Source organism: Numenius arquata, chromosome 9 (genome assembly GCF_964106895.1).
Source record: "Numenius arquata chromosome 9, bNumArq3.hap1.1, whole genome shotgun sequence".
Classification (NCBI taxonomy): Eukaryota; Metazoa; Chordata; class Aves; order Charadriiformes; family Scolopacidae; genus Numenius; species Numenius arquata.
This window is the reverse complement of record NC_133584.1, coordinates 40547328-40558693: the sequence shown is the minus strand read 5'-3', so window position 1 is coordinate 40558693 and position 11366 is coordinate 40547328. Positions and strand designations below refer to the sequence as shown.

At 37.1% G+C, this 11366-nt stretch overlaps 1 protein-coding gene across 1 annotated transcript in view; it reads right to left on the bottom strand.

The window, feature by feature from the left end:
• Window positions 1–7812: 7812 nt before the first annotated feature.
• ERICH1 (glutamate rich 1) overlaps window positions 7813–11366 on the bottom strand; it is a 69646-nt gene continuing 66092 nt past the window's right edge. The window contains exon 6 of the mRNA XM_074153602.1: window positions 7813–8378. Within this exon, the coding sequence (XP_074009703.1) occupies window positions 8305–8378 (74 nt within the window). The 3' untranslated portion in view covers window positions 7813–8304. The remainder of the gene's footprint in view (window positions 8379–11366) is intronic.

Below are 11366 nucleotides of genomic sequence, written 5' to 3'. Positions count from 1 at the left end.
CTCTGATGAATCCTTATGCTGGTCTCCAACAATAGCTTAGGGCTTAGAGAATGTTTAGAGAGTTAACGCTGATACTGACAGTTAACATGTCTGCTGTGGCCCAGAAATCTGCTCAGAGAACTACTGCTGTAAAATATTGAAAATTTGCATATCCCACTATAAAACTGTGAATGCAACTTCCTAAGAGAACTTCTAAGCCTCAAAACTGTTTTTTCATCAGTAGCTGATGAATTTATTGCAAGGATCTTTCTTCAATTACCAGCTGGAAGAAATGCAACACGACAGATACACACACTAGACAACTTTGTAACTAATTATGGATCACAACTTGCAGGAAAATAAAGAAATATAAATTTTCCTTTGTTGTTTAAAAATAAGGAATCTTTCACAACAATCATTCCTGGCTAATGCAAATCATTCCCTCTAGAGCAACAAATTGAAAACATGTAAGACAAATTTAAGCAGCTATTTTCTTTGAATACTTTTCAATTATCCTGCTTCCCCTTAAACATACTCTAAACCACAATTCTACAGTTTTTTGTACGGTGTCTTTCATTTGGACTCTTAGCCTTAAAAGCTTGTTCTTTCAGAAAACTGAAGAAACACTTGTTGAAAGCAGTAGACAACCATTACACCTTGTGCTGTTTAGACTCCTGTGAAGTTACCTAGTGCCATATGACTTTCTGATCAAAACAAAAAAATCACATAAGACAAGAAAGTACATGTTAAATACATTAGAAATCTCCTCGATGATCTCAGTTTTCTGTTTTCAAAAAGAAGGTATAAATAGGGAATTGTGACTGAATGATTCTTTGGATCCCATAAAAATTAGTACTAGTACTTGACACTGTTCAGCATGTTTATTAACATTCTGTAAGTAAACATATAATCATCGCTGGTAAAATTTGCAGATGACACCAAGATTAGCAGATAGTCAATACTAATGAAAGCAGTACCGGCACACAAAATAATCCATTATTTACTAATCTAGACATAGTCAATGAAAATTAACATTAATATGGCCATGCAGAAAGTCAGACATTTAAGAACAAGAAGTACGGAACCAGGGAATAAATCCTGTAAAGCAATGAATTTCAAGAGTACTTGTCTACTATGACAAATAACTCCACATGGACTCCTTATACAATCCTATGGCAAAAAGGAGACCCACAATGGAGTAGTGAGTATGAAAGCTGGCACTGCGGAGATTTTAAATGAAGTTCTATGTGCAGTTCCAGCACAGTTGTTCTCTAAATGTTAGAAAAAAAATTGAGGGAATGTGTAAGACCTCAAAAACAATTTGAAGGCTGTAAAAAATGCCTTAAAGCAAACAATTTAAAGAGATAATGTTTAGGGTAGCAAAAAAGGACTTTGCATTGTAGCTTGATTACAGTGTTCAAAAACTTTTACAAAAAAAAAATAGGGGCTAGAGAGGGACTACTTAATTTAGCGAAGAAAAGCATACCAAGAATTAATGGCTGAAAGTTAAATCCAGACAAATTCAAATTTAAAATAAGGCACATGTTTCTAAGTGTGAGAGTGATTGAATACTGGAATAAATGACCAGATAAGGTGCTAAGTCTTCATTTCTTGATGTCTTTAAATCAAGCTTGCCTCTCTCTGCAGAAGACTTGCTTTAGCAAAAACCACAAATGTGCTTTTGTCAGACTCAAGTTACTGGTCTTTATCCTGAAGTAAAAGGAAAATTCATGACCAGGAATCTAGATGGCGTCAGAGAAGATAATCTCACATCCTTTTCAGTCTTGCCCTCTTACTGAGTGAGTACAGAGAAAAAACTTTACCATCTGGATAACAATGTGATCTATAGCAGACTGTAAATCATCCAGTAATAAGTATATGTCAGAAAGTATCGAGATGAATATATTCTTGCAACATCTTCTAATTCAGAAATTTAGAGTTATTTAATATTTTACACATTAATTTTATGCTGGGTAATTGAATTAATGTGAAAGGGTTAAGCAGACCGGCTAATGAAACACTGTGCCATGTACTTAGCTTAATGCGGTTGGAAAAATCAATGCACTTTGGTCTGTCAGTTAGCAATCACAGATTTAATTGAATAACATGTCAAGTATTTTAAACTGTTTACCAATGTAAATAGAATCCAGCACTATAGTAATGGTAATAAGCTGAGATGCTTTCCCTGAATTCCAATCAGATTTGAACATGACCTTCATTTTATGCTCCAACACGCCAGGCAGAGATCAAACAGCTATCATTATGTCTGCAGAGTTTGGCGATTACTCCTGTGATTCTGAAAAAAATGTATTTGCTATTGATTCACTCTCTAGAACACAGGTAATGGGTAATCAGTTTGATATTCCTACCAATGGTTACTCCTTCTTTGTGCATTTATACTTGCTTCCACTTCATTGTTGTTACTGGGAGGAGGAATCAATCACACAACAATCTTTTACTGAGCCTTCCTCAAAAGTTCTGGAGGCCACTTTGTGCATGATCACATGAAGGCAACAAAAGGAAGAGCAGGAGAAGCACCTCCTCAGCTTGTGTTGGGGGAGTTCCAAGCACAGCTGTACAACAGGCTCCTTACTCTTCTTCCCCCTTTTACTATTCCCAGGCAATGGCTTCCCAACAGACGATAAGAAAGCAGCAAGGAGGAGGGCACAGCCCTGTTCAAGTTGAAGGAGCTTGCCACTGCCAGACCAGCACTAGGAGCAGGCAATGTTTTGGTCATCCAACATGTACATCCCTGTCCCTTTCTCAGTAAATTAATTTTTTTTGACAAAAAAACCACTGCTGCCTGCAATGCAGATGTTTCCATCTGACCTACCTGTTCATGCTCCCATAACAGTCAATGTAAAGACATAAGTTCTCCCATTTGTACCATCATTCTTATCCTAAAATGGATGCCTAGAAGAAATCAGTTTTATTGGGCTATACAAGTATCTATTTCATCCCAGTGACTATAAAGCTCTTTAGGATAGGCAGCTCAGATGGAAACATCTACACTGTAAACATCTGAAGTCAGGAGAAACGATTCCCACCCTGCTTGCATGCCTCCAAGCCCTCCTTATCAAGCTGCAGATGAACACTGCCTACAAAGCGTCTACGAGGGAGAACCATGTCCCCGTTTTACTAGGTTGATCATGTGTGCAAGTTAAAATTATCACACCATTTTTAACTATCAGCAGCCTTGCTTATATGTTCTAGCATATTCTTGATTGTATTTAAGTCTATGACACTCCTCTAGCACACTGGCACCCCAGATGTAAGAGAAATTCCCTGTGCTGGGTGCTGTGCAGCAGGCTGATCCCTGCACCACATTGCTACTAGTTTAGGAAAGGGAAAAACAGATGCGGAAACAGGCAGATTGATGTGGGAGAACACAGATACAATAAGGCAACTTTAGTCTGCACAGTAGGCAGTTGTCTTAGCACACTACTGACCTAGCTGTTGCCAAGCTTTTGGGAAAGGAGAGTTTTAAAGAAGGGAAGGAAAACGATAGAAAGACTGCCCTGTAGAGAGCTGTGGAAGGCACTGTGGGGAAAAAGCACAGATGTGTTAATCTGACAATGTAGCAAGGGGGTGATGGAAGCCAGTACCAGAGGCTGAGAGGATGGAGGAATCATCTGTGCACTAAATGAGGGACTGAGAAGACTGGCAAAGATCTTGAAAGTGAAGAAACCAGCCCCTAGTTGATGACAGAAAAAAAGGTATTGAACCACAGATTCATTCCTGCTCTATTTTTGTGTAGTCCTCTTCAATCTTAGATAATACCTTCTTGTTTTTTGCATTATATATCCTAAACCAGGATGTAGCATTGCAGTAATAATGTAAAAGAGAACTACAGCTTGCTTATACATTTTACAAATGTATACAGTTCATTTGAATGACTACAGACTATTAATTCTACAAAGTTAAGCACTCAACTTGGAGAATGCCCTTATTAAAGCTATATATTTGACCTTGACTGACTGTGGTGCATATACACTGTTTTCAGATAATCATAGAATATGTATTTTTCTCCTAGATCATCAGAGATAGGAAGCATATACTGCATTTGCAAGTTTCTGCTTTTTCTTTATACTTATGTAGTGTTTTTTTTCCCATGGCTTAGTTCAGCATACACCTAGCAGTTTAAAAATATACATTTTTTTCATCTAAGAAAAACATGTATTAAAAAATTGTGAAATACTCAGACACTATAATTAGCCTATTCAACAAAATTTACTTAGATGCAATGCAGAGGATAAAGTAGTTAACAGTGAAGCTAAATTAGCTGCATAAACACATGCAATGCAGCCCTCCTTAGGTGCAATCTAGGACTGAAGCAATTAATCACAAGATCTACATAGCTATAACCTGAGGTTGGCCTAAATATTAATATAATGCGTTTTTCCAATCTTATAGTTTGCTGGTTTCTTCACTACCACTCTTTATTAATATACGTACAGTGTAGCATATTGTACAAGCATAACACGCACCACCTTCCACTCTGCGTCTGTGGGCTGATTTTATGATATAGCAGATATTACTGGGTGAAATATATTTTCCTCGGTCAAAGACAGCTTAAAAATTTTCTGCCTTTGTGCTGCTACACCTTTCCCTTTTTGTCTTTCTTTTTTTAAAGTCTTTTTTTTTCCAGTCTTTTTTTTTCCACATGTCAGCCTACTAAGTAGTACCCCCTTGCACAGGTGCAGTGGAGAAAGGCCAGCTGTCACAGAAAACATGTTAAGGAATTTATAATGCTACATGATTGTAAAGTACTATATAAAATATTGCACCACTTCTGAAGCAGTAAAAATCTTTAACATTAGAGACTGATTCCCACATTACACATCCACAAAAGAGAAGAATTAAGGTCTTACAGGCAATTTTGAGAATAAAACATATACCTCTATATATACAGAAAATGGCTTTGAACTCATATCCTTGCATACAAGCACAGTGATCAGCGATTCACTATTACAGATGTCCCAAACTACTTCAGCCCCTGTGGTTTTCCTTGTACACAGAGCCTAGGGAAGGGACCACCACCTACTCGGAGCCTGATTTCTCTCCCACTGTGCTGCTGTTCCTTCCTTACTGTGGAATGTTTAATTATGCAAACTAGAAAGTTAACTCGTGAAGTTACTTTCTAGTTGATCCTTAAATTCTTCCTACTGCTGTAGTCCAGTTAGGTTTTAAAAACAAAATTTTAAAGTTCTGTCTTCCCAGAAGTCTAAAATATGCTGATAACTGTGTGTGTACAGTTCGGTCTGAAGTTCTCTGATGCAAAGTCCACTAAAAAAACTCTTCCACGCCTCAGAAATTCCACCTGATACCGCACATTCATTAGACTGAATGATGCAGAAGAAGCAAAAATTCAAGGCCGTCTCCTCTGCCATTTACGAGTTTAGCATGAAAATCCACAGGGATAAATGTTCCATTGCTATGTTGAAGGAGCCATGTATAGTGAAATGTAAAACACACTGTGTTCACTGGTGGGTATTAATTTAAATTTTTCAGTTTTCATATCCCAGCTGTGTTGGTTATAATGCTGCTCAAATAAACCATAAAGAGTGTAGGGAGATTCAGCACCATTTCTTTTCGAGAGGAAGCACAGAAAAGTGACCAGGTATTAAAATTTGTGTGTATTTGTGACTACAAATAGGATGTTAAACATGGAACCAAAAAATCCTTCCCCCCTGACATTTTTAGTAAATTGCCTAATTGATATTATTATAGGATGAGTAATGTCCATTTCTTTTGCTTTTAAACTACATCTTTCTGCTGTGTTCTTTTATAGATTACTCTTAAGTGTCCTTATGCATGTTGCAGTTCAGCACACCGTTGTTTGGCACGTTTGTTTTGGAAACAAATATACCCTTTATGTGATCGCATTTATCTACAATGACAATCTACGATTTATCTACTTGAATTTGGTCCAATTTTCTAAAATCTTCAACATCTCATATTTTACTTTGTCCTCTACTCTGTATAATCCCCGTTAGTGTAATAGCTGCAGGTTTGATAAGTGTAAGATTCAGCTCCTATTCCAGGTCATTTACAAAGACATCAGATATCACTGACTCTAACTAGCTACACTCTGAAACTGTTCCCAGGCTTGCGTTGCTAGGACCAGCTGATTTCTGCACGGAATATAAAGGTCTTACAGCGTTTAAAGAAAAAAAAAAAAAAAAAGAGACACTGAAAGCAATCTTTTCCCTATCACTACCCAATTCAAGCAAAGTACACTTTTGACCCAAGAAATTTTACTCACATTCCGGGATTAGCCTACTGATAGTACAAAATATTTGCTTGGCAAAGAAACACAAATCTTCTCCTCTGTGTGCAGCTATTTAGAATTTAGCATAATTCGAAAAATCACTTTAATATTATGAGAAATGGCCAAGCACTGTAACAGAGATAGGGATATGAGGGAGCCTGGGGCTTGTACTGGTGTTCCAGGGATGTGTGAATGGGGGTATGCTGGTGTGTAGTCAGTTGTGTGAGTGTTTTGTGTGTGTGTGCGTCCCTGAGATATGTCCCTAAGCATTGCTACCACCTGAACCCGGACAGATGAAAGCTGCAGTCACCTCCACTGGCGTGGGACAGAGAGACATCCAGGTCTCCAGGTGCACCAGCCTGGGATCCACAGGACAAGGAGGAGGAATCCCCAGGTCCTGGGATCCTCCCAGGGCAGCAGCCTTATAACACCCCCCAGCACAGTCCCTCGAGTATCAGGAAATGCAAGCACTGCAGTTGTTTGTACAGTCCTAATTTGACCTGGTTTGTACTTGTGTTTCAAAATACTGTCTTTAATTACATGATCTCATTTATTTTTTCATATTCAGTGTACAGGACAGATGATGCTTACCTAACCAGTTACTGCATATTCTTTTTGTGCAGTTCCTAGGCCTCATTTACTGCATGACATTCAAACCTCAATCTGAGGATGAAGTGATTTAATTCCCGGTGGGTTCTGTCAACAGAGTATCTAGGTGCTTCACATTTCAGCGATATCTTCTTCGTTCTCCAGATGTGGGACTGAGGCACGTGGGATCTCAGTGAAAAGTCACAGCTACAGTTCAGTGCCTGTGTATTAGCAAGTCAGGAGCATTAAACCAGGGAACACAGTATTAGATTCCCCTCTGCAAAGCCTGGTTTAAATATCTTTCCTAGCAGATTCAGACCTAACTCAAGTTCTCCAGAGCTGCACACAGCTGCTTTAGCCATAAGACCATTTTTTCTGCACCTGCAATCCTCTGGCATGTTACTGAAGCCCTTTAACTTCTTCAGTTAAAGAGAAAGAGGTATGATTGCATTTTTATTATACGTTTGAGCGTGCCTAAAAACAATGCCTTGCAATAGGATCTATCAGGCAATATAATAATAAAAAAAATAGAAAAAAACCCCACACAACGTTTATATAGTCCTGTCAGTAATATATCCTCAAGCACACGTTGGAGGAGATAAATCTGTTGCCCCTATCCTACTGATGAGGAAGCTAACACACTAAGATATGAGAAACGGTTTGCTCTGTTTCACCTATCAAGTGAATGACTTACCTGGGAGAAGAGCCTCTCACAAAGCACTTTTTTCTTCAGGTTTCCAAAACATTTCACAACCATGGACATTATTTACTGTATCATCTACACATGGACAAATTCAGTTATAGAAAGACTATACAGTAATCATTGAGAGAACCCAATTCCGTAATTCTGCAGTCAGTGAAGCCCATTGGATTGTAACAGGCTGGGCCGTGGAATAGTTCTGAAAATGCTATCCAAGTCTCTGCATAACGCCAAACAGTACCTACGTGACCCACATGTAGAAATATCTCTATTTCCATAATTGAGCAGTTTATTCAGCAAAAATACATTCATCACATGTACTGTTGCTTAGATTTAAATATAAAAATATATTTGTTTTTCAGGTGAAAAGATATATTAGATAAACAAGAAAATTCAAGAAATAAAACTTCCAGAAAGGAATGATCAATTTATAAACAAACAAAAAATACTACACTTCTTAAACAAAATACTTGATACAGACTTTATCTTTCCAGATAAGTTCCTTATCCTAAAGTGAAATGTTCATACTAATCCAGCTGAAGACTCAGGCCACACAACATACGCATATTCTTGACCAACCAAAACACAAAAATCACAAGTAGTTATACCCTGGTTGCTGTCTTCTGGAGTTTGTAACACAGAAAAATAATTCATTTACCTGAAGGTGTAGAAAGTGTATTGACACTGCTCTTCCTGAACAATTGCTACTTGGCTAAGAGTCTGTATATTAAATTTTAACCCTGCGCATACGGTCACAGGCAAGGCTTTATTTCCTGTTCTTCACGGGAAGGATATCTGTAATCCAGTAGTGAAACAGAGACATGACTATCTTGGTATGATCTGAAAAAAAGAAAACACATTCCTTTTGAAATACTTCTATGACATTTCTGAAAGTTAAAGAAAAGGACTTGTGCAAACATCTGTTTCCATTCAATATTAGCATCTCAATAAAACCAATGCAGATACTGGAGCTTGAAGAATTTCTGATTCTGTATTTTGGAATGTCCTATTTGTTATGATTAAATAAATAAAAAAAAAAAGGTGATTGAAATGACATGATCATTTGGGTAAGGCTAAAAGAGTGCAATCTTCTCCATTTCTTTCTGCGTGGATAGTAATTTCACACATTACTATTTAACCTACAGTAGCACCTAGAAGCCCCAGTTGAGAATGAGCCGTCTTGCCCAGGCAGCTACACTAAACCTGCCATGGCTTCTGTCTTAATTCAGAGGTTATCGATGTGACTTTAGTTATTTTTGACGACAGGACTTTCTACACTACTTAGCACATAATATCACATTTAAGATGATTCTATAATGTTATGCTAATTTATTTTCTGCATTTATTTTCCTTTTCTTCGTATGTTCATTAAAAGAAAAAAAAAAGAAAGTTTAAATGTAATTTTAGGGCCCCTGTGTGCCCAGCCTGTGCGCTGGTGGCACACAGTAACTGTGTACTTCTGGTACGCAAAATGTACCTTCCCCACACACCACAATGGAGACATATAAAGGACAACCCTCCAAAAAAAAGGGAGTTAAAAGAAGCTTCTAGTTCTTCTGTGAGTGATAATTTTGTAGGCAACAAGGGAAGAGTGTATTTGAGACTTGATACGAACCAACAAAGAGAAAATGTTAAGAGATAACGGAATGAAGTTGATGAGTAGAAGCTGAATGAGTTCATAAATTAGGAGATAATGAATTTTTTTTTTTTAATTAGGCAATCACCTATGCTTTAATAATTGATGTGAAATGGGAATTGAGCAGCCCTCACTTCAAAAGCTACAGTTTCCAACCAGCAAATGGAGCTGGAGCCTCCAGTCACAGCTCTTCTCCTTTGCCCGCTGCCCTGTGCAGGATCATGAATGGAAATAGGCATAGGACAATGTGTTCTTTTTTACAGTCTGAGAACAATGACACTTTAAATAGCCATGTTCAAACAAAAACTCTTGGCCAACGTCAACTTCGTATGATTGCTGAAGTATGAGGTCAAAGGTAACTTCAGGGAGCACAAAGTACAAGGTAAGTTGATGGAGGATGACAACTAGACAGAACAACCAGTATCTCTTAACCACAGAGATTTTCTTGTTCAAGTATGTTTTCTCATTTAAATGAAGAGTTAAAGATAATACCTTAATGTTGATATTTTTTCTGTTTCAATCTCCTTAGCATTTTCCTCTCCCTGCAAAATTTTTCTGACCCTACCAACAACCTTGTTAGAACTTTCTTTGATACGACTGCACATACTGTGATCTAAGAGCTTAAGGTAAAACAGAAGCATTTTTCTTCATTGTTTCGTTTTTCTTTTGGTTGAAAGAATGATTCCCAGTCTGAATAACGTGCTAAGAGGGGTGAAGGAAATACCAAAACATGGTCTTGAACCAGTGGTTTTCAATCTGTGGTCTGCAGAACTTAGGCAATCCACTGCTTTACTCTAAAAGGTCTGTAAAAAGTTACTAAGAAAAGCAAATTTATCATCAGTAGACATAAACTTGCCAAGTGGGACTTGGTAGCCCTAGTGGAAAATTAGATTAAACCATAACATATATATATATATGTGAGGAAATAAAAGATATATAATGGTATGTTTACTCTGTGAAGTTTACTAATGGAGAATGTGCACTTATATGAAAGAGATGGATCGCTTCTCATTTTTTTGGTACTCTTTCCTTCCTCGAATTAAAGACAAAAACGAACAAAACATAGCACCCATTATTATTCCTTTGATAGTGGCATCTTAGTAGCATCATAACCACAGGAAAAAGGGTTAACATGCAGCTTCTTGAACTATAGGGAATAAAATAGGTTCATTTTGTAAAAATAATACATCTTGCTAAAATCAAGAATTTTTTTTTTCTTTTCCTCATGTTAATAAGGAATGACCTTTACTTCTAGTACATCATGCTCCAGTAAAAATAAACAAAACAGAAAAAAGACGAGATAATCAAACTTGTAAAAAAATTGAGATTATGATGATGTACCGTACATTTTTATCTTCATAAACAGCCCTAACCTGTATTTCTATAACAAGAGCTTAAACTTGCTGAGACAACAAGTTTTTGTAATAACTTGACTTTTATCACCTGTTCATTGGGTATGAAATCTAGAATTCAAAAAAACTGAGCAAGATAACATATTTTTGAGGCAAAAGAAGGAAAAAAGTATAATTAAAAGCCTAATTCAAGGTAAAATTTCAGAGACTATCTTCTCATTCACTGAATTTCCTGAATTAGAAATAGAACGTATTGTTAAACTCTGCTCAGACAAATTAATATCTACCAGGTGCTTAATTATCCTTTAATAATTTATAACAATGTATTTTCCTCTTTCTTATGCTGTTGTGCCTCATGAATATCAAATCAACTACTACAGTTACACCACCGTGTACCTCTTGGAATGAGATTAGAATTGAGCCCTGAGTGACAACAGTTACCAGGGAAAAAAATCAACTGGAAGAGTAAACAATTTCAGGCTGTATCAGCAGAAACATAAAGGAATTTTAAAAATCACTCAGAAAATTGTCTTCTGCTTCTTCAAGCGACAAAACATACATCAGAAAATTAGGGTAGTTGCATGGATTTGTTTCTATTTTGCTTCTGTTTTCTCTCTTCAGTTTGACATTTCTGCTATATAAAAGTAAACAGCAGCTTGCCTCAAGGCTGCAAAACCCAATAGAATTCCTACTGTATTGAGTAAAATTTGGATAAAGCCTGTAAGGAATATCCTGAATGTGGTCACTCCAGCAGTTCCATTTTGATTTAATCAACAGAAGGTGAATTAGGTCATTTAATAAAGGGCCAATACCATTACGACTATTCCTGCTGAGTCCTAC